The 24,886-nt window shown below is 39.6% G+C and overlaps 1 protein-coding gene across 3 annotated transcripts in view; it reads left to right on the forward strand.

Moving 5' to 3' along the window:
- The window catches only part of LOC132392757 (dynein regulatory complex protein 11-like), a 185,850-nt gene that overhangs the window by 153,432 nt on the left and 7,532 nt on the right, over positions 1–24,886 (forward strand). Inside the window, exons 16-18 of one of the 3 annotated variants that reach the window (XM_059967073.1) lie at positions 16,714–16,800; positions 18,564–18,741; positions 23,214–23,452. In XM_059967073.1, the coding sequence (XP_059823056.1) occupies positions 16,714–16,800; positions 18,564–18,741; positions 23,214–23,452 (504 nt within the window). Of the gene's footprint in view, positions 1–2,154; positions 2,361–11,055; positions 11,104–16,713; positions 16,801–18,563; positions 18,742–23,213; positions 23,453–24,886 lie in introns of those variants that run through there. The other 2 variants (XM_059967076.1, XM_059967074.1) reach the window with 2 other exon arrangements.

Genomic DNA, 24,886 nt, shown 5'->3' on the forward strand with positions numbered 1-24,886 from the left:
AAGACTCCTTAGTCAGTCCGTCTAAGTCCATGAACTCTACTAGCTACTAGACAGCAAAAGCATGAGAACACCACCTCCTTGAAGCCATTTATCAATTTGATGTGCAAACACCATTCTTTTGCTGGGTCAAAATCCTGAAACTCTCTCCAAAACAGCTTTGTGGTTATACCCAGTCCTCAAGGTTTCAATGGGTACATTTAAAAATGTCAAAGAAATGTATACAATATATATCCTGAAATGCTTTTTCTTTGCAAATAGCCACAAGAACAGAGGAGTGCCCCAAAGAATGAATGATAGTTAAGTGTTAGAACCCCAAAGCCCCTCCCAGCTCCCCCTCCCACAAATAAGTAGCAGCAAAGCAATAACCTCCCTCTCCCACCAGCGAAAAAAGCATCAGCTCCCCCCACCAAGGACTCAAGCGTGCAGTAAAGCATCAATAAAGACACAGGCTTGCAGTACCCCAAAGACTACTTGTTCACCCAATAAATAAACACAATACTATACCTGATTTATGGTGTTAAAAGTCTGTTGCATCGCTTTTTCCGAGCTCTGTGCACAAAGAACTCAAGTCTCTGGACACAGCCAGCCACCAGCTTACTGCTTACGATCTTCCGTCTTCCATGATGCATCAGGCAGTGGCACCAGCCTCAAGTCCACCTGCCTCCAGAGCCATGAAAATCTGGCACCCTGAAGGCGTGCTAGTCTTCCAGGCCGCATCCTTGCCACATCGAAAAGCGGCCGGTCACAAGGCCCCGAGAGCGGGTCCATTTCCGCAAAGAACCAAAGTCAGTGTGTAACTCTAGGTCAGGGTCTTCAAAAGAACCCTGAAAAGGAAATAAAAAGATATTAAAGATAGAAATAGAGCTGTTTGCGAAGATGCAAGTAAAGTAGTCGCTGTTAGGTGCCATCGTCCTAAGCTCCGCTCTCAGATGTTAGTTGCAAGAAGAGAGCGAGATGGGTCAAACACAGGCAGATGGCATTGAATGTTGGTTCGTTTTCTACTCTCAGACCTCGACGCACCACCCACTCCATCTCAACGCACCTTCTCATGGACAATTATGGAAGAACAAATAAATGCTGGATCAACCTGTGGACCCCACTTCCTTAAATGAAATTTTTAAAATAATATAATAAGTAAGAATTGATTGTCTAGGTGCTAAAAAAAGACCAATGTGTAGTCCCGTTGATACGCAGCGAGTGAAAGCAACACACTGAGTCGAGCCCCACACTCAGAGCCCTCTTGGTTGCTGCTGGCTGCAAACTCGCCTGTTACTGCTGGAGCTGGTTTGCTTGCTGCGTGAGCGAGCCGCCACAAGTGTAATTTTGTCCACAACAATCATATCTGAGTATTTCAATGTCCTAGTATACTAAATCAAGCAACTGCATCTGACCAATGGTATTTCACCTGCTTTTAACTCTTGATATAAATGCAGAGAGACAAGTAGCATTAGACGAATGACTTATTTCACTATATGGCAATCTTTAATTCTGAGTTTCTCATATGAATCTCTCCTTCAGAGGATGCCAGTATAAATATTTAAAGAGCTCACGAAGCGGGGGTTCACAAGTTGATACTGTAATTGCAAGGCCTTTCCTGGCTCACTGTGTAGAAAAATGTTTGCTGTCCTCCAGTCATCCTCTACCTCATTTGTTTATAGAAAACTTAAATGGATCAGCCAGAGCCACAGGAATCTCTTCTATTGACTCCCATAGCAGTTGGGAATAAGCACCATACTGTCAAGGAGATGCATCCACTTTTAAGCCCACTAAGTCCTCTCCTATCTTTACAGTGAGGTCAGTAGGTGAAGCAATTCCTGCTTTATCCCAAAATGGTGCTGCAACATATGATGATGTTTTGTGAGCAGGTTACAAAACTACCTGATACTCTGTGAGATATACTTCTCAACTACAATCATTGTAATCTGCAGCCTGTTAATTTCCCTTTATGAAATGTACTTCTGAACTGTCCAAACAAAATAGCAATTGTGCAATCTCCTGGAGGATTCAGCGAACTTGAAACTTAAGAATTCAGGTAGGACCAGCGCAGCCAATGTTGGGGGCGGATGCTGCGTCGAGGTCTGAGAGTGGAAAACAAACGGATGTTCAGCGCCATCTGCCTGCATTTGACCCATCTCCCTCTCCTCTTGCAACTAGCATCGAGTGGGACGTACAGGAGTCTTGAGACCCATGCCACCAGCTTCGGGAGCAATTGTTGCCTTCCAACCATCAGCTTCCTGGACTGGCTCCACTTGCCTCAGCACTGAACTAACTCCGCAGCTGTGGACTCACTTTCAGGAAGTCTGCAGTTCACATTCAATGTATTATTTGTTTACTTTTTAAAAAAATTATTTGCACTATTTGACCTCTTGCACATTGGATGTTTGTTGGTTTTAGTTGTGTGTGGTTTTCCATAGATTCTATTGCGTTTCTCTGGTTTGTGGCTGTCTGTAAGAAGATGAATCTCAAGGTAGTATATGGTATACATACTTTGATAATAAATTTGAACTTTCAACTTTGAAGCGACAGTACGAATGATACAGCACGATCAGCTCTGGAGAACTGTCAAACCCTGAAATTGATGTCCCTGTATGTTGAGTTATCTATTTTCTGTACAAGCATTAACACTTCATGTCTGTGTGCCTTTGCCTCAGTTTGGTGCTATCTCAATGTTGCAATGACTGGTGAAAAGCTGCTGACTTCCAGAGGAGGAAATTGTGAATGTTCATGGAGGATAGCATCAAACATCTTAAAATCTAGAAAGCCTCACTCTGGATTGCACCATCCTAACATGAAAAACAGCTGTACAAGCAGGCACACGGACTGATTGATAGTGGTGGGAGGAGGAATGCTGCCTGCATTTTGTAAAGTTGTCAGCATTCCCATTTTAAACCTCCTTTTGCACATGTTAACTGAAACCCCTTTGTGTCAATGTGTATTTGCTTGCATGAAACTAATCATATTTGAGAAATTACCAGAAAACTGAGTTGAAAGAAAATATGCTCAAAACCACACCTAGGATTAAAAGGCTGCTCATGATAGATTGTATATATTAAGCATATCAAAACCTCCATGTAAAAAAACTCACAATTCAATCCAGATGTTCTAGTTTGTTGATATAAATTTCATAATTTCTTAATGGGACAGTCTGCTTCTGTCTCCACCAGGATTTGTTTTCTTGCGTCTTTGTATGATCAGGATGATTAAAGGGAATAGTTTGCTCTGTGGTGCCCTTCACATCAGCATTTTACATTCCTGTCTGAGGTGTGGCACAGTGGAATTTCAACAGAGCCTACTCTTTGTACTTCAGCCACAGTCTACACAGCACTCACATTAGAAAACATTGCAGTCAGGAGATAAGCTACCCCTGATCTACAGAATATCTCATCAGTCTGAACATGATCTTTAATTTAAGGTATGCTTAATCCCCAGGAAGGAAATGAATTTGTAACTCCAGGGCTAAGTAACTTTTTTTTTGCCAAGCACAATATAATTTCTTGGGGAAAAGTGACTGTCATTGATGAAAACAGTTGTCTTGCTACAAAAATAGTGAAGGCTCAGATTTTTCTTCTGGATTCAGTGTGCTTTCAGTAGGCTAATTGCACTGACTTGCTAGGACCTATGCAGCAGGTGCCTTAAAAAAGCAGCATACATCATGAAACACCCTTCCCATCCAGGACATATCCTCTTTTCATTATTAGGATCAGAGATAAGATACAAAATTTTATGAACAGTTTCTTCCCCTCTGCCACAGGCTCTCTTATAGCCCATGAATCCTGAACACTACATCACTATTTTACTCTCTTTTTGCACTATTTATTTACTTAGGTAGGGTATTGTGCTTGGGAGAAGTGTACATAAATCACAACAACCAACATTCAGTTGGGGGTTTCACTTTAAGAAGCTGCTCTGCATGATAAGGTTATCACATAAAAATATTTAGTGTGCTTTTGAGTTTCAGTTTTGGAGTTCAATAAAATGTGTTACAGGTTTCATTAAGCTTAAAATGCCTCGCTCCTTTTCATTTGCAAAAACCTACATTGTTGACCACGATGCTGTAGGATGGTTCCAGAGTTATTAGGCATATCGGCCAATGCAGTCGCCTTGAAACTGCTACACTTTTGGGAGCAAAATGCCATTGCTCAGTTTGTACTAGCTGAGGTCTAGTTCACTTCGGGAAATTACTGCCAATGACACCAAATTCTACTATGTGGTAGTGTCACTACGAGAGTGGTGAGTCTGCTTGAACACCTGCCTAAACATGATAAATACTGATTACTGAAAGCTCACCTCTTACAGACATTTGGACTCTTGGAGTCTGAGTGTGCCTGTTGTTCTCCTTTACCAGTCACAGCGATACTAGGTCTTCAGACCTAATGGACCACATGTTCTCTCTCCTGAGAAATCATTATTCTTGTTTTATTTTTAAAGAACTCTTCATGCAACAAATGCCTGATCGAGTTCGCATAGAACATAGAATAGTACACAACATTACAGGCCCTTTGGCCCACAATGTTGTGCCGACCCTCAAACCCTGCCTCCCATATAACCCCCCCCCCCACCTTAAATTCCTCCATATACCTGTCTAGTAGTCTCTTAAACTTCACTAGTGTATCTGCCTCCACCACTGACTCAGGCAGTGCATTCCACGCACCAACCACTCTCTGAGTGAAAAACTTTCCTCTAATATCCCCCTTGAACTTCCCTCCCCTTACCTTAAAGCCATGTCCTCTTGTACTGAGCAGTGGTGCCGTGGGGAAGAGGCGCTGGCTATCCGCTCTGTCTATTCCTCTTAATATCTTGTACGCCTCTATCATGTCTCCTCTCATCCTCCTTCTCTCTGAAGAGTAAAGCCCTAGCTCCCTTAATCTCTGATCATAATCCATACTCTCTAAACCAGGCAGCATCCTGGTAAATCTCCTCTGTACCCTTTCCAATGCTTCCACAAATGCCTGATCAAGTTCGCATAGCCCTCACTAATGTACCCTTGCAGGACTATAGGAAGCTTGCTAAAATGGTCTACACTCGACTAGGCAGCAGTGCATCATTCCTCTTCCTTTCTCTACCTCAATAAGCCCAGTCAGCAAGGCCCCCATAACAGACAATACCAGGCCAATGCTTTACCATGCTCAATTTGATATGAATGATCAGAAGTGCCAACCACCCTACAGCTTCGGCAGTGCCAGCACATAAGAACATCAAAGCCTCACTTTGTTTTATTTGCAAAAATCTACACTTATTTATGGCATTTCTTATTATAGGTTTTATTTGTAGTTACTTTTTTATAGTAACTTTACTGTACTGCTGCTCCAAAGCAACAAATTTCACAAGAAATGTCAGTGATAATAAATCTGATTTAGATTCAAATGTAAATCTTTGCATTATATAGGTGAGCAGCAAAAGGAATCAAGAGTAAGTTGATGAAAATTTGAATGACAGTTATATAGGGTTACAGCAAAATAAGAAGAGAAAAGGGACTGATGGGATTGCTCTCTTTGGAATCTAAAGGCATGACTCTAATAGGCAAATGGCCATTTCCTATGTCATATTGAGCATGTGAACCGGTTTTCAACTTATGGTCTGCATTCTGATAATCAACTTCAGATGGCTCCATTTTAAACTAAGTATTTAACATTTACAACACATATCCCTCAGGGTTCCCTCTGCCATGAACATCTTGGTCATGATTGAAACACCAATCTTCCTTTTAAAGCTGATCATTGATGCCCAGATACATGTAGCTGCATTTCCTCCACAACTGAGAACTCTGTGGTGCCCTTGAAAGGGGGAGCAAGTAAAAGAGAGGCCTTTTGCCATTATAATTGCATAAGTTCTATTTTATAATACACTAAAGCCTTTGCAGCAGGAAGCTGTTAAGAAAATATTTATTGGACTGCTGCACACTACAGATTTAACCTGACCTTTCAAACACCAAGAATGTTTAGGTAGTAATATATTTTGTCTGAGCAGGTAGCAAATAAATCTATTTTCTCATACTAAAGTATTAAAAGCTCTATATCACTTAATCAGCTTTCCTTGCACTTGAATTATTTTCTTTTGATTTAATCAGCACAGATTTACACACCATATTTTGCCCGCAGCTGTCATGAGTTTGTCATTTTTCTGTGGTGATCTAGTAGTCTCACATTTATAGGATGTCAGAATAGTTGAAGTGGACAGTGGAACTATTGGTCTATAAATTCATCCTGTTGATGTTAATGGGTTTCAATCTCATTCTACTTTAACACTGTTATCAATCATTGTATTTGAACCAAAGGCCTAGTCTCATCTATGTTGCTGTTAGTAGAGTGGTTGAAACTTTTTCTCTCTTAGTTATCTGTTATACTGGTTATTGAACGACCTTGTGATAATACTTGTTCTCAAAACGAGAAAGAACGTCACTTGCTGGTGCTAATGTTCTTCACATTGTTTGGCCTCAAATTGCTAACACTGTTTCAAATACTTCATCTTGTCAGAAAAAGATCAATTAAATAGGTATATACTTTCCTTGAATGCCAGTTGAATGAAGGTTTGGGTTTTCATATTCCCTTTAACTGTTAATGAACAATTCCTTCAAGATAAGGCAGCTGAAAAACTTTGAATCTTTGCAGCTGAATCTTTGTTGACAATCAGACTTCTAACTGCAGCTACACATACAGTATGTTATTCTATACTACAGAAATGTGCAGTAATAACAAAACTACTATCACCACCATTGACTAGGAAAATTACTCTGCAATACCTTTTTATTAATGTTCATTGTTCCAAGGTCAGTAAAGATCCTAATAACATTATCAGTGCTTGGTTCCTTACTGCAGAATATCCCATCGCTAACAGGATCTCACCACCAAACACATCTTTCCCTCCCACCCCACTTTCTGCTTTCCACAGGGATTGCGCCCTACATTACTCCATTCTCCATTCATCCCTCCCCACTTATCTCCCTCCTGGTACTTATCCTTGCAAGTGGAACAAGTGCTACACTGCCCCTCCCCAACCTCCCTCACTACTATTCAGGGCCCCAAACAGTCCTTCCAGGTGAGGCGACACTTCTCTTGTAAGTCTGTTGGGGTCAAATACTGCACTCCTGGTGTGGCCTTCTGTATGTTGGTGAGACTCAATGTAGATTGGGAGACCGCTTCACTGAGCACCGATGCTCCGTCCGCCAGAAAAAATGGGATCTGTCAGTGGGCACACATTTTAATTTCACTTCCCATGCCCATTCTGATATGTCCATCCACTGCCATAATGAGGCTACACTTAGGTTAGAGGAACAACACCTTATACTTCGACTGGGTTGCCTCCAACCTGATGGTATAAACATTGATTTCTTGAACTTCTGGTAATGCTCTCCCCCTCCCCTTCACCATTCCCTATCCCCTTTTCCCTCTCTCACGTAATCTCCTTGCCCACCCATTGCGTCCCTCTGGTGCTCCTCCCCCACTTTTCTTTTTTCCATGGCCTTCTATGCTTCTATCAGACTCTCCCTTCTCCAGCCATATACCTCCCACACCAATCAACTTCCCAGTTCTTTACTTTATCCTTCCCCCTTCATGTTTCACCCATCACCTTGTGTTTCTCTCTCCTCTCCCCCCATCTTTTAAATCTACTCCTCAGCATTTTTTCTCCAGTCCTGCCGAAGGTCTTGGCTCAAAACATCGACTGTATTCTTTTCCATTGCTAAGTTCCTCCAGATTGTGTGTGTGTGTGTATGTGTTGCTAAAATAGAATAAAACCCATTTAAACTAATTTATCCAACCAAATTTATGACAGTTTCAGTGGTTAACACTAATTATGGATGTCACTGTGAACATAGCAAATCATCAGTATGAAATATATTTTATCTACATTTGTGTATGATATATTTCTATGAACTTATTGAAAGACTAAGATTTACTGTTGCAGAGATGATCATTGCTGACGAATGAGTAATCTAGGTATTCATGTACCAGGGAAGTCAATGATAATTTAATTTAATAATTAGAATAATTGAAAACAGGAGTGAACCATGGTTTACAATTTAATTAAAATGTGCTTATAAAAAATCATTAGAGGGGAAAAGATGAAGCATGAAAGCAAGCTGGCAAATAATATGAAAGTAAATAGTGGAAGTTTTTTTCAACTATGTTAAAAATAGAAGAGAAATGAGAGTGGATATAGGACTGCTAGAAAATGAGGCAGGAGATATAATAACGGGAAAAGGAGATGGCTGATGAACTAAATGAGTATTTTGCATCAGTCTTCACTGTGGAAGACACTAGCAGTATGCCTGATGTTGTAGTGTGTGAAGGAAGAGAAGTGGGTGCAGTTACTGTTACAAGAGAGAAAGTGTTCAAAAAGCTGAAAGATCTAAAGGTACATAAATCACCCGGACCAGAGGAACTGCACCCTAGGGTTCTGAAAGAGGTAGCATTAGAGATTGTGGTGGCATTAGAAATGATCTTTCAAAAGTCATTGCACTCTGACATTGGACTGGAAAATTGCAAATGTTACTCCACTCTTTAAGAAAGGAGGAAGATAGCAGAAAGGAAATTATAGACCAGTTAGCCTGTGATTGGAAAGATATTAGAGTCAATTGTTAAGGATGAGGCGATACAATACTGGGTGACACAGGACAAGATAGTACAAAGTCAGCATGGTTTCCTTTAGGGAAAATCCAGCCTGACAAACCTGTTGGAAATCTTTGAGGAGATTACAAGTGGATGTTGTATATTTGGACTTTCAGAAGGCCTTTGACAAGGTGCCACACATGAGGCTGCTTACCAGATTAAGAGCCCATGGTAGTACAGGAAAGTTACTAACGTGATTAGAGCTTTGGCTGATTGGGGAGGCAGGGAGTGGAAATAAAAGGATCCTTTTCCGGTTGGCTGCCTGTGACTAGTGGTGTTCTGCAGGGTTGGTGTTGGGACCAATTCTTTTTATGCTGTAAATAAATAATTAGATGATGGAATGCATTGCTTTGTTGCCAAGTTTTCAGATGATATGAAGATTGGTAGAGGGGCAGTTAGTATTGAGGAAACAGGTAGTGTGGAGAAGGACTTAAACCAATTAGGAGAATGGGCAAGAAAGTTACAAATGAAGTACAATGTTGGAAAATGCATTGTCATGCACTTTGGTAGTAGAAATAAATGTATGGACTATTTTCTATGTGGGGAGAAAATCCAGGAATCTGAGGTGAAGAAGGACTTGGGAGTCCTTGTGCAGAACACCCTAAAGGTTAACTTGCAGATTGAGTCGGTGTTGAGGAAGGCAAATGCATGTTAGCATTCATTTCAAGAGGTCTAGAATACAGGGATGTGATGCTGAGGCTTTATCAGGCACTGGTGAGGTATCACCTTGAGTATTATGAACAGTTTTGGCCCCTCATCTTAGGAAAGATGTGCTGGCATTGGAGAGGATCCAGAGGAGGTACTGAAGGATGATTCCAAGAATGAAAAGGTTATCATATGAGGAGCGTTTAATGGCTCTGGGTCTGTACTCGCTGGAATTCAGAAAGATGAAGGGGGATCTCACTGAAAACTTTTGAATGTTGAAAGGCCTAGACAGAGTAGATGTGGAAAGGATGGTTCCCATGGTGGGGAGTCTAGGACAGGAGGATACTGACTCAGGATAGAGGGGCACCCTTTCAAAACAGAGATGCGTAGAAATTCCTTTCGCCAGAGGGTGGTGATTTTGTGGAATTTGTTGCCACAGGCAGCTGTGGAGGCCTGGTTGTTGGGTGTATTTAAGGCAGAGATTGATAGGTTCTTGATTGGACATGGCATCAAAGGTAACAGGGAGAAGGCCGAGAACTGGGGTTGAAGAGGAGATTAAAAAAGAACAATCAACCATGATTGAATGGCGGAGCAGAGTCGATGGGCCAGATGGCCTAATTCTGCTCCTATGTCTTAGGGTCTTATAGGCAAAAAATATATTATATATCTGAAAGTGAACATTAAGCTGGAACCTAGTCGAACAAAATGCAGAGGACATAACACGTCCCAATGAGTGCAAGTTATTGCACTAAGTTTAACATAATCTCCATTTATTTTTTGAGGATATGTGATTTAATGTTCCAGACTTCCACATGAATAATTTAAGAAAAGCAGAGTGGTACAAATTATTAGGACACATTTAGGAAATTAGAATTGGTTTATTATTGTCACATGTTCTAAGGTACAGTGAAAAACTTGTCCTGCATATTGTTCATATAATCAATTCATTACACAGTACATTAAGGTAAAACAACAACAGATTGAAGAATAAAGTGTAACAACTGCAGAGAAAGTGCTCTGCAGGTAGAAAATATGGTGTAAGATCATTGCAAGGTAGATTATAAAGTCAAGACTCCATTTTATCGTATTGGAGAACCACTCAATAGTCTTACAACAGAAGTGTGGGAACTGTCCCTGAGCCTGATGATACGTGCTTTAGTTATCTTTGGAGAAACAAACCTGAAGATATTTCTGTTGTTTTCGACTCTTCACATCATTATTCTTGTGAAGTTATTTCATATCGAAAAAGCTGGTGAGTGCATGCAATGCATTGCCAGGGTGGTGTTATAGGCAGATACATTTGGGGCATTTAAGAACCTCTTAGGTAGATTTATGATATAAAAATGGACGGCTCTGCATGTTAGATTGATTTTAGGGTAGGTTTAAAGGTCGGGACAATATCATAGGCCAAAGGGCCCATACTGTGCTATGATATTCTATGTTCTAAACTCAGATTTCTAACTTCCCAGCTGCCCTCCTGCCTCCAGGCTTTATTGCAGAGAGATCTCGTCATTTATTGTCTTATTTGTAATGACCATCTGATAATATTCACTATCATAAAATTTGTTAGGCAAAAGTTCTGTTTACAGACAGTATAGATTAGAATGTGTGGCAGCACCTTTCAGTTATTAATTGCTGCTGGTATTCTTCTTACTTCTACTGAAAGTAGTATATATATGCTGAAGTGCCTGTACTGTACAGTGGGCAAAGATGAATTTCTAGTCATTTTTCTTTTCCATTTACTTCTGTTCTGACAGTATAATTCAGACAGCATATTTGTTGGTGTCTTTTATCTCCACTGTAGATTTAACCAAAAGTAGAAGAATCAGACCACATCAAATTAGCTGACAGTCTACCCAAGTTCTGTAACAGAGAATGTGCATTTGGAGGCCTTTGACGGTCATCTGAGGACAGCCCAATCAATGTCCGGTTGGATGATGCCAAGCAGGATTGTTGTGGGATCCAACAATCTCTAGTACACTTAGGCCAAGAATGTGAAAGGTCTGCCAGATTCTCTTTAGTGTAAAATTAGCAGAACATTTTAAAATGCTGCAATTCACCGATGCCCAATTGCGTAAATGAAGGACTGATCAGATCTCCCATGGGATTCTATAGAATTGGAAGTTGCCTGACTAAAACCGAAGATATGTTTGATATTATAGACATTCCAAGGATTCCATCGAAGTGCTATTGGACTGTAATTTTACACTGAGCTACATAAATAGGCAGATGAACAAGAAACAGATTTCAAGGAGGATGTTGACAGTAGACAGATAGGTAGAGAAGCAAGCGCTTCAATTGAAAACCTATTAAGTGAGCCCTCTTGGCAAGTTTAACACTCTTGATTGCTGTCAAGTTAAAAAGATGCTTGTGGTCTTGGGTAAAGTCAAAAGAGAGTTCAGCCGTGATAATTTGCCAATATCAATCATAGATCAATTAGTCCGTTAAGCATAGACAAGATGGTGCTGGTGAACCACAGCGACGATCTCCAGCTACATAAAATATTTCAAAATATGCCTCTTTTGAATTCTTCTCACTCCAACCTGAAGCACATAATTTCCCTTTAAGCAATGTGCTTCTAGATCGACTTAAATATCTGCAGACTTCACAATTTTATGAAGGACTCAACAGATTTAACTCTCAAACAAGCAGGGCCGGCAGCTTTAAGTGGATGAAGGTTCATCACAGTCTGCTCAATTCACAGCGTGGACCGAACTGCTGATTTAGAAAGGGCAAAAGGTGGAGATGGGTGTTTCATGATAAACTCTTGGTGATACTCTGATGTGGCAGTTTAGTCATATTTGTGTTCCCCCAACCTTGAACACTTACATCCACACTGATGAAGTGTTTTGAGAAGTAGGTGATGACTTTTAAGTGACTTGGATCCACTCTAATTTGCCTATCGTAGCAACAGGTCCACAACAGATGCCATAAGGTGTTCCATAAGGTTGTGTGCTTTGTCCCTTGCTCTACTTGCTTTACACTTATGAATATGTGGCTAAGCACAGCTCCAACGCCATTGTCAAGTTTGCTAATGACACCACTGTGATAGGCCGAATCAAAGGTGCTGATGAATTAGCAAATCGAAGAGAGATTGAAAATCTGGCTGAGTGGTGCCACAACAATAACCCATTACTCAATGTCAGCAAGACCAAGGAGCTGATTATAATGAGAAGGAAACAGAGGTCCATGAATCATTCCTCATTGGTGGATCAGATGTGGAGAGGGTTATCGATTTTAAATTCCACTGTGTAATTATTTCGGAAGACCTATCCTGGGCCCAGCACGAAAATGCAATTATGAAGAAAGCATAGCTGTGCCTCTGCTTCCTTAGGAGTTTGCAAAGATTCAGCATAACATCTAAAACTTTGACGAACTTATATGGTTGTGTAGTGGAGAATATATTAACTGGCAGCATCACAACCTGGTATGAAAGTGCCAATGCTCTTGAACGGAAAATCCTACAAAAAGGAATGGATATGGCCCAGTCAGTAATGGGTAAAGCCCTCACCAACATTGACCACATCTACACGAAGCACTGCTGCAGGAAAGCAGCATACTTCATGAAGGGCTCCTCATCACTCAGGTCATGTTCTCTTTTCACTGCAACCATCCGAAAGAAGGTTCAGGAGCCTCAGGACTCACACTATTAAGAACAGTTATTACCCCTCAACCATCAAACTCTTGAAACAAAGGGAATATCTTCACTCAACTTCACTTGCCCCATCATTGAAATGTTCCCACAACCTCTGAGCTCAATTTCAAGGACTCTTCATCTTATTTTCTGAATATTTACTGCTTACTTATTATTTATTTTTATCATTACTTTTTGTATTTGCACAGCTTGTGTATTGCACACTGGCTGAACACCCAAGTTAATGTAGTCTTTCAGTGATTCTATTATGGTTATAATTGTAATATGGATTTATTGAGTATGCTGGCAACAAGATCTCAGGATTTTATATGGTGACATATATGTACTTGGATAGTAAACTTACTTTGAACTTCGAAGTTGGACAGACACTAAAGGACCTCAGCATGTTTCATACCTTCGTGGATAAAGAAATATATGTCCTATGTGTTTTTTAGCTGAATGCACTTTCAATTCTCTTGCATATAACATTTAAGCAGGAATCTCCTCAAAAGCTAATCTAAAATTCTTTAGCAACAGCCAAGAGAACACTTCGCAGCTGACACTTGGTAATGCTAATGTACTTTAAACAAAAAGGGCTATCTGATGTCCTATATAATTTTAGTAAACTTGACACCAATTCTATTAATATGGTAGTGATTAAAAATGTCTTTAAAAATGTTTAAAGTTGTAACATATACAGTAATTTTATGTATTGCACTGTACCACCGCAGCAAAAAAACTAATTTCCTGACATGTGAGTGATGATAAAATTGATTCTGGTATGGCTCTATTGTGGTCCGAGATTGGGAATCATGGTTAGGGAAAGGGAGAGGGGAGGAAGCAGGAAGCACCAGAGAGACATTCTGTAAAATCATTAAACCAATTGTTAGGAATCAAATTACCTTGCCTGGTGACTTAGAACTGCGTATGCTTGCACCCGTGCCACCCCCCACCCTCACACCCCTCTGTTAACTGTCCCACACCCCACTTGCAGTGCTCTACCCTCACCACTTCCAACATCCTTTGCTCCTGTCATATTTACAAACTCACTCTCCACTCCACGTTGACAAATACAGTACTGTGCAAAAGCCTTAGGCACTCTAGCTATATATATGTGCCTAAGGCTTTTCCTTGTACTGTAGGTTACTACAAAATGCAGAATTTTCAGTTAACCAGACAGATGTTTCACTGCTGCCTCACCAAAAGGTAATAGTCCACCAGAGAATTTTCTGATCTGCTAAGTTCTTTCAGCATTTTGTGTGTGTTGCCCTGGATTTCTAACATTTGCAGAATCTCTGTTTTCATAATCTGGTGGCTTGCATGAGAGATACATTCCATGTTGTTCCTTGTGGTTTTCCTGCCAAGTGTGACTAAGAGGTTCTGTTTGCATGGCTCCAGCTGTTGGCTTTTCAGTGAATCAGCATAGCACAATATGCCTGTGCATCTCACCATTCTTTGCCAGTCTTGAGGTCCAGTGCATGTTGAGGTAAGTAGCATCTGAGCTCATTGGAGTCTCCAGGTCAACTAACTGCAGAAATACCTAAATAAGTGTGTACATTTCCTCCAATAAGTGGAAACATTAAAGTTTTCCTTCGTTCCCTCTTTACAAAATAAATTTATTTCAATGTCATGCATCATAATTCTACTCAGAATGCTGGAGCAACACCGAAAACATAAGATGGTCATCTGGTCTTGCCAAATTATCAATGCTAAAGATGTAATTCAGATCAGCCAAGTGGCTTCACTACGTGTGAATGTTCTGGAAGGCTTGCGATGTCAAAATCTGGTATAATCGGGAACCAGTCTGGTCCTTGTACTTCCGACATCTTATAACCAAATTTACAATGAATTTTCACAGCAATATTCACAAAACTTTAACTCTATGTTGACTTTTAAACAATCTTCCTTCCTATAGAATTTTTGAAGCCACATAGTGCTGTTCTTATTAAGTCACAGAGTCATATAGCAACACAGCATGGATACAGATCCTTCAGCAATAACAAATCCATGCTGCCCACCCAAATAATCCCAATTTCCTGCATTCATTCCATATTCCTCTAAACCCTGCTATTCTATACACCTGTGCAAGTGCTTCTTAAATAATACTGCAACCATTTCCTCTGGCATTTATTCTATATATTCACCGCGCTCTGTGTGGGAAAAAGTTGCCCCTCAGGTCCGCTTTAAGTCTTTCCGCCTTTTACTCTAAGTACAGTTGGCCCCCCCTTATCTGCAGGTTCCACATTCGCAGATCCGGAAAACCTGAATGTTGAGCATTGCTCGCTTCGCGTCTCGTTCGTTCGCTACTTGTGAGCGAGAGGAAGGAGTTTAAGGCTAGTAAGGGATGGCTGGCTAGCTATGTAAAGCACTACAGCCTCAAGAACTTAAAGATCACGGGAGAATTGGGATAGGCTGATGCCAAGTCAGCATCAGCATTCCCAGATGTGCTACGGTGGTTGCATCTGTACTGAACATGTACAGACTTTTTTTTTCTTCTCATTATTCCCTAAAGAATACAGTATAACAACTATTTACATAGCATTTACATTGTGTTAGCTATTATAAGTAATCTAGAGATGATTTAAAGTATACGGGAGGATGTATGTAGATTATGTGCAAATACTACTCCATTTTACATAAGGGACTTGAGCATCCGTGTTTTTTTGGTATCTGCTGGGGGTCCTGGAACCAATCCCCCACGTATAAGGAGGGCCAACTGTATACGCTGTCTAGTTTTGGACTTCCCTGTCCTGGGGAAAAATCTCTACATTCCATCTTACCTATACTTTACATAATTTTAAACATTTCTATAAGGTTATCCCTCATTCTCCTATAATCCAAGGAGTAAAGATTTAGGCTAGCTAATCTGGTCCTATAACTCAAATCCTGGCAACATCCACCATTTTTTGGCTCTTTCCAGATTAGCCACTTTCTTTCTATAATAGTGACTGAAACTCCAAATGCATCTTCATCAACATCTCATACAACTGCAGCAAAATGTTCCAACTTCTATACCCATATACAACTTCATCCCTAACTGATGAAGGCCAGTATGCTAAATGCCTTTTCTACCAATCTCTACCACTTTCAACAATCTATGCACGCACTCTAGGTCCCTCTCTTTCATTATGCTCCAGTGCCCTACCATTCATAGTATAAATTCTATGCTGGTTTTACGTTCCAAAATCCATCTTCTTACACTTATCCATATTGAAGTTCATTTGCCACTCCTCAGCCCACTTCCCTAACTGTTCACAAGCCCTCTGTAATCTATGATAACCTCCATCACTATCAAAAACACCTCCTAATTTTGTGTCAGGTGCAAAATTCCTGATCAAGCCTTATGTATTTACAAACAATCATTTACATAAATAGCATATAACATTGTTACCAACACTGATGAGTGTGACACAACACTAGACATAGGCCTCTGTTCTGAGAAACAACCCATAACATCTACCTTCTGCTTCCAATTCTGAGCCAAATTCTGCTGTAATAATGGCTGTCACTTAACTAATGGAATGTTTGTGTCAACAGCCTGGGTCTCCCAATTAGAACTGTAATGTCTTTCAACACTCTGGAATTGCTTTCCATGTGGTCACCACTTTATTGTCATTGGACTTGGGCTCCTTGCCTTCGTGGCAATATCTACTGCCAATATCAATAGCCAATTATACATCTATAATTGGTTTGGTTGATAATGATTTACAAGTTAAACAGCTCTCACGAATCAGTAGTTGCACCTGATCTTCATGCCCAGTCTCTCTGTGTTATGCTTGGGCATGACTACATTAAGATTTAACCCTGCTATGTTGTTATTTTATTCAGGTTGCCTGCCTGCTGCAGCCTTCAGTTGTATGGATTGATAATGCAGAGAAAACTTTCTACAAGAAGGTTCCAAAATCAGAGAAGGGGGTATGCACAGCCTTTTTTTGTGTTAAACAGTTTTGAAACTATTAATTGGCCATAGATTACAACAGCTGGTTCTGAAGTATCTTTAACAGCATCATGAAAGTAAAACAGGTAGCACAGTCTGATGCTCTTAGTTTTATACCAAGCAACTAAGACTTTATAGTTCACCTAAAAATGAATCCACCAACTCTTTCATAGTGTACCCAGAGTGCTAGTGCAAGGCCTGAAACATTAGATGGTCATCTGGTCTTACCAAACTATCAATGCGACTGATGTACTTCAAATCACTGCGAAGGCTGCACTGCATGTGAACGTTCTGGAAAGCTTGAGATGTCAGGATCTGGTATAACTGGGGAACTATCTGGTCCTTGTACTTCTGATCGTCTCATAAGCAAACTTAAAAGGTAGCCATGAGTAAATCCCAATAAAATAAAATATTGCTTTCTATTATTTTTCAAAACTATAACTTTAATATTTGTTAATTAAATTTGATTTTCTTTTATTTAGTTATTTTTATTGGGGTTAGAAAATGTTAGAATTTTGTTTTGTATAAGTGGAAATTTTAAAGCAAAGGAAACCTTCAAATGTGATGCTCTCTTCCTGCTGGATATTCTGATTATTTTTATTGACAGTGACTAGCATAACACATCATTGAAAGAATTCAACAGGATGTGGAGGGGTTTGAGAGCCTGAACAGAGGTTTGTTGAGTTCATTGTGTGATTAAGTGTGGCAAGTCAAATATGTTATAGGATAAACACTTAAGGTTTGAACATAAAAGTCTTCCACTGTATATACTTCTGAAAGCTGGTAAAAGGGATTAACTAGCTTCCATTCCTTCCTAAGGTGCTTTGTGCTTAGTTTACAAATCTCCGATAAACCATCCCCTAGAAGCTTACTGATTGCTTCCTTCACATCTATCATACTGTTAAAACAATGCAGTTTCGCTACGTCTGTGAAAGGCTTCCTCTGATTGCTGTCACTAGTCTCCAAAATAATTCCATCGATTCAAATAAAGACCACAAACTTCTATGGGGACTTGTAACCTTGGTCAAAAGCAATGTTCTGTGGCACTGTTAGGGTCAGCATCAGCGCTGTGGAGCAGAAGGGAATGTTCCCTGCTCACTTCATCAGAGGATTACTTCATTCAAAATGGTACACCCAATTTACAAGAATGTATAAACTGACCAACTTCCTTCCATTACATTTTCTAAATGTTTGAATGTTTCCTTGTATTCATTAATGCAGTGTGACAACTTTTAGATGCAGTTCTACTTAAGTGTGATGACCTTGCTGAATTCAGGGTTAATTATATGTAGATAGATAAAACAGCATCTGTCCTGTGTCCCATTGCTGTAATGCGGCACCGTAAATCTACTATATGCAAGAAAACAACCAATAAGAACAAGGTAATTTCTAAACACAGTGATGCACCATCAATAACTCACACTGAGACGTAAGGCGAGATATCGGCTTTTATTGACTGGAAGAAGGAACCAGGAGTGAGTGTCTATCATACAATGTCTTGGAGACTGAGGCCGAGCATCAGGCCGCAGATCTCCTTTATACAGGGGCCTGTGGGAGGAGCCACAGGAGCAGTCAGCAGGGGCGTGTCCCGACAGGCACATAGTTCACCACACACAGAACAAGGTACTTTCTGTAACATAGGAAAACAATACTTGAGAGCCCTTTGGAAACACAATACTGTGAAAAGTTCAATTGAATGTTGTTCATAGCATCAAGTTTTCCCTTATCTCATCTTAAACAGTTAGATCCAAAGAGATTGAAGAAACCTTTTCCAAGTATACTTAAATCCTTGAAAGCAGAAGATCGTGTTCTCATTGTTGGCACAACACAACGACCCTTTGATGCAGAATTAAAGTCTTTCTGTCGGTCTTTCCAGAAAATTATACTTATTCCAAGACCAGATTACAGCTCTCGATTTGGTGAGTATGGAGTGAAGACTTTCCCCCTGCGGGAGGTAGTTTAGAGACAAATATAAAGGTATATCTACATCTCTATAGTTACTGTGGGAGGAGGAATGGACAAGTAAGATTCCCAGAAATCTTACTGACGGTCATAGTTATACAGCATGGAAACAGGCCTTTTGGCACAAAGTGTCCATGTCGACCAAGGTGTCCATCTAATCTAGTCCCATTCACCCATTCTAAACCTTTACAATCCATGCACCTGTCTAAATGCCTTAAATATTGTAATTGTATCAGCCTCTACCATTTTCTCTGGCAGCTCATTTCATATATGCACAACCCTCTCTGTGAAAAACTTGCCCCTCGGATCTCTTTTAAGTATTTCCCCTTGTATCTTAAATCTATATCCTCTAGGTTTAGACTCCACTACCCTGGGATAGAGACCATGACCATCTACCCTAACTCTTCTCATGATTTTAAATACCCTTATAATAGTCATAGAAAAGTGCAGCACAAAAACAGGTCCTTTGGCCCATCTAGTCCATGCCAAAACATTGAAACTGCCTATTTCCATCAACCTGCACCAGGACCGTAGCCCTCCATACGTTTACCATCCATGTACCTATATAAACTTCTCTTAAGTGTTGAAATAGAGCTCGCATGCACCACTTGTGTGCACTTGTAATGCTACTGTGACACTGTAATTTCTTATGAGATCAATAAAGAATCTATATATCTATCTTAATAATTCTGAATTGAATATCGATATTTCAAATTTCTTTTAATTATTCCCTATTTATAAGTGATATACTATTCTTTAAACAATCGAATCTTAACGCAAAGGACTAAGATTCACGCTCAGACATTCAGATCTATTCACTGACCTTCAAATTCTTTAAGTTTTATCTGCTCACCTTGTGGCATGGCTTAAACATCTGTCAGAGATGTTCTTTGGGTGGAGCTTGCTATTTGCAGCCTTAAGGCCATTCACTGTGCATTCCTCTCCCATCAGAATGGAGAGGCTTCAAGAATTAGAAGATCTGCGGTAGGTAAATGTGGATCGAGAGAGTAGGAGCACAGCCACCACCCAGAAATTCTGGTCTGTCACTTTTCATCTCACTTTTTTGCGCCTTCAGGCTGTGACTGTTTCCAAAGAAGAAATTATGGGCTTTGATATTCATATCAGTGAAAGCAGGAATGATTATTGATGACCGACATATTCTAATGTCAGAGTTGAAGAGATGGTTTTACTTGTAAAATACAAACCTTAATTTGTAACAAATTCTTGACTCGGCAGATGGTGCTATAATATGCTAGTTCAAATAGAGCTTCAAATAATGGGTAGGTGCACAGTGTAGCAACGTAACTCTGTTAATTTATTTTTCAAAGTATAAGCCTGTTTATTTTAAAATTTGGACTTCCATGATAAACATTTTCTAAAGAAAGATTAAGATAACAAAATAAGGTGCAAATGACAAAATATTAGATATTGAGGCAGTTTTTCAGAGAGCAAGCTCCTAAATTTAATCAGGAAGCAAGTTGGAGTTGTACTGAATAAAATGAGGAGGAAGATTTGAGGATTTTATCCATTTTTAGAACCAGCCTAATCTCTTGCACTGTAACTCTGTGTTCCTCTCTTGATTCCTTACCTTGGTCTTAAGGGATAGTAAGGTGGATAAATCCCCAAGGTCTGATCAAGTGTATCCTTTGACAATGTGGGAAATTAGAGAAGAAATTGCAGGGGCCTTGGCAAAGATACTTGCATTATCTTTAGCCATGGATGGTGAACCAGAAGATTAGAGGTTGGTTAATCAGATGAGTGATCATCTAGAAATACCCTTGACCTATCAGAAAGCACAGATCAGCAACATTCAGCATGACCTTGACGAAGTCATATTGGGGAGGCTGGTCTTGAAAGTTACATGGGATCCAAGAGACAAATGGCTGTGGAGAGCTATTCTGATAGGAGGCCTGTGCCCCATGGTGTGTTGCATCAGTTAGTGCTAAATCCATTTTTGTTTGGCATCTACTGTATATTTACAATCTGAATAAAAATGTAGCTGGTATGGTAGTAAGTTTCGATGACACCAAACGTAATGCTGCAGTGGACAGTGAATAATTGAGTTGTGAAACCAGTGTTGTAGAACGACACGATGTAGGAGTACAGGCAGTTAATTCCCTGAAAGTGTTGACACTGGTGGGTAAGGAAGGCCCTTGACATGCTTGCTTTTATCATTCAAGGCATTGAATATAGGAGTCAGGATGTTATGTTACAACTGTACTTGAGTATTGCAAGACCACGTGGAGTATTGTGTCTGGTCACTCATCTAGAGGATAGATGTTATTCACAAGCAAGTTATCATGACTGGAGTGCTTGGGTTATAAAGAAAGGGTGGGACTTATTTACCTGGAGGGTGGAGTCTGAGGGGTGATAACGTTTGTCATCTATATCGATGATCTGCAAAATAAAATGGTTATCTAGATCAGCAAATTTGCAGATGACACCAAGATTGGGAAAAATGGGCTGAACAATGGCAATGATGACAAGTGTGAGGTGTTGCCCTTTGGTAGGACCACCCAGGTAGGTCTTACACAGTGAACAGTAGGGCTCAGAGGAGTGTGGTAGAACAACTGGATCTGGGAATACAGGTCCGTAATTCATTGATGATTCAAGTGATGGCATGTGTAGATTGGGTCGTAAAGCGAGCTTTTGACACACTGGCCTTTATAAATCAAAGTTTTGAGTACTAGAGATGGGATGTAATGTTGAAGTTGTATAAGATGTTGGTGAGGCCTAATTTGGAGCATTGTGTGCAGTTTTCGTCACTTACCTACAGGAAAGATGTAAATAAGATTGAAAGAGTACAGAGAAAATTTACAAAGATGTAGCTAGAACTGGAAGACTTCAAAACTGTAGTGATGCTTATCGACTTCAGGAAAAATATGTCTCTTCCCCACCCACTCATCTTCAACAACTCTATAGATAGCACCATTTCAACCTTTGGGTTCCTGGGCATCAGTATTGTACAGGACCTCATGTGAGAGAACCATAACTCCTTTATTAACTAAAAGGCTTGGCAGAGGATGTACAACTTGCAGCAGCTGCTAAAATTCCATCTTCCCCAGAATATACAGGTACAATTCGACACTGCTATCACAGAGAGTATCCTCGCATCAGCCACTGCTGTCTGGTTTGGTGTAGCATTCTCTCACATTAAACGAAAACTACAGCAAACTGTCAGGACGGCAGGAAAGGTCACTGGGTGCACTCTACCATAACTGCAGGACTTGAAAGTATCCACGACAACAAAGCCAGCTGGAAAATTCATTACAGACATTACCCACACAGCAAGCTGCCTTTTCCAAAGCTCCCTTCTGGAAAGCACTATAGGACTATTAAAACAAAAATGTTATGCCATCTTATAAACTTCTTCCCCCAGGTAGTTAATCTGATCAACTATTCTAGTCAGCCACCTCTTCTATCTGTTACCTCAGTTACTGCACTGTAAACAATTTAAACCATTTTTATAATGCTGTTTACATTGTAAATTTATGCTGGTATGTATGTGTTTATTCACATTTTATTCCATATCTATACTTCCAACTTTACTTTTACGCAATTGTTTATTCTCTGTCATTGCTGAATGTTGTTTTATGTTGCATTTCACACCAACACACCACAGCAGATACCTAATAGCTTTAAATATATGTTGCAAATAAAGTTGATCCTTGATGCTCCACAATAGCGTAGAGGTTAGCAGGACTACTTTGGCCCAGGGCTTCAGAGTTTGGAATTTATACATTCCTTCCTGTGAACAAGCAAGTTTCTTCTAGGTGCTCCAGTTTCCTCCCACATTCCAAGGGTGTGTCAGTTGGTAAATTAATTGGTCATTGTAAACTGTCCTGTGATTAGGCTAGGGTTAATTATGTGGTGTGGCTGGAAGGGCTTGTTCTGTGCTGTATCTGAAGATAAATAAATTGACCCTTTCATGCCTAGCATTAAAAATTAAGCAGAAAACTGATCAAAGTGTATAGGTTAGTATGAGGATTCTTGCACTTGAGAGTCAGAAGCTTGATTTCAAATTGCTAAGTAGTTTACTCAAAGGATATATATATCATTTTAAAATCAAAGAAAATTAAGCTTAGTTTATTCACATTAAAAATTGTGACCATTTAAACCACATAATTTGACTGCACCCTGATTACATGCTGAAGAAGCTCAAGGCGCAAATATATTTGGTATGCAAAATCAAGTACATGGTGTACTGGTGACTTCTATTTATTTCACCAAAAATTGCATGTGATAAAATGAAAAGGATAGTTATGCAACATTACTTTATCTCCAATATTAATGGAAAAGCATGTTTAACTGTTCAGCTTAAATATTTCATCTCTCAGAATCATCAACAGTTGCAGACTTTTCTTAAGGTGTTATTGTGTTATTATTTGAAAGTAGTATATAATTAGAATTCTTATGTTTTATGCAATAGTGTTATGGAAGAATATAATCCAACAAAATGGTGGGATCCTGACGAATTCATTGGATCTAAGTTCCTTGGCCAAGATCACTGATGGCTATACGCAAGGACACCTTACTCAAGCTGCAAAGGATGTTCTAACTGAACGACGTATAAAGCAGTTACACACTAAACCTCTCTCTGCAGTAGAGTTCATTACTCCTCTGGCCAAGCAGGAACCCGTATACCAAGAGGAAGAGGAATCATTCAAGGTAAAGAGTCATTTTTATAAAGTTTTGATACTATTTTGGTGACTAAAGCAATGTAAATGGTGTGGTTGTAACTTCAGAGAGAAGCACAATAATAAAAGTCATTAATAAGTGGTGAATTGGTATTCAAAAGATGCAAGATTTGTTCTGCCAAAAATGAAGTGCTTTTGAGCAGATGCCTGCTACATTCCGACACAAAGAGCCAACAGGAAAAGATGGAATTCCTAGTCATCTGACGTACTCTGGACATTTTCTATTAGACTGCTCAAGTTTACTGGCAACATTAACCTTTAGTGCCCATGTTTTTTTGGAAGACCTTGCTATATTTTTAGTGTTTTCTTTCTAGCATCCCCACCAACTTGTAACTTCAAGATGGTTTCGCTAATTAAGCACTTTGAACTCATTTTCACTAGGATCATTGGGCAATAACCTTTGCCGTTGGTTATTGTCCCCTTATCATCAGAAGATAGTGAGATCTGTTAGTGTACAACACCAGGATTATATCATGATGGTTAGTTTTTAAATGTGTAAAAGGTTATAAATCAGTTGCAAATGTCTAATATCATCAGTACTTGTCATTAGAAAGGAGAGGTATGCTGAAATTTCCCCCCAACACCACCAACAATATGCATTTCACAGACTTGCCTTATGCTGGCAGAATAATTCAAGCTAAGCTGACTTTTTTATGAATTGATCCTGAAGACTACAAGGAATAGTAATACAACTCAGTTCCAATTTTTCCTTGATTTCCATACTTAAATTTGAAAACCGATATGATTTGATATTCTAAACAACTCACTATTGTGCCCCACATGGATAATAAGTACTTTAGCATATATAGAGACCCAAATTTAAAAACAGCATAATGCACATCAACACCAGAAAAGGAAAAAGAGTTAATTCTCTTTGAGAGGTTTTCATATTTCTTATAATCGTCAGTTGCTGTCTTGTCTGCTGTGACTTTCCCATATATTCTGATCCCAAAATTCATCTGAACTATTTCAGGAAAATATCAAATTGCCTGCTCTGTTATTCAGAGTTACTATGATGGAAATGGAGGGAAATGAATCCTGTAGACACAGTGGGATTAGTTTCAGTTGGCATCTTGATTGGCACAGACATCATGAGCTGAAGGGCCTTTTCCTGTCCTGTACTGTTCTATGTTCAATATGATTGTGGCACCATTTACCACAGTAACATTTTCTTGCACTGAATCCTTGTCCATTATTTTCCCTAATAATAAAAAAAATCTATGAATTTCATCTTGAGTATATTATACTGATTGCACAACCCTTTTGATGGAGGATTCCTTGTTATCTATCAATGAGTTCTGTGTCTTAAACCCTGTCTGACCTGATAAATTCAGAATTAGTTACCTTACAGTCGGATTCTTTTGGCATTTCTGTCCACATTATTTTAAGGAACAGCCTGCTGAGG

This window comes from Hypanus sabinus, chromosome 4, assembly GCF_030144855.1.
Source record: "Hypanus sabinus isolate sHypSab1 chromosome 4, sHypSab1.hap1, whole genome shotgun sequence".
NCBI classification, from domain to species: Eukaryota; Metazoa; Chordata; class Chondrichthyes; order Myliobatiformes; family Dasyatidae; genus Hypanus; species Hypanus sabinus.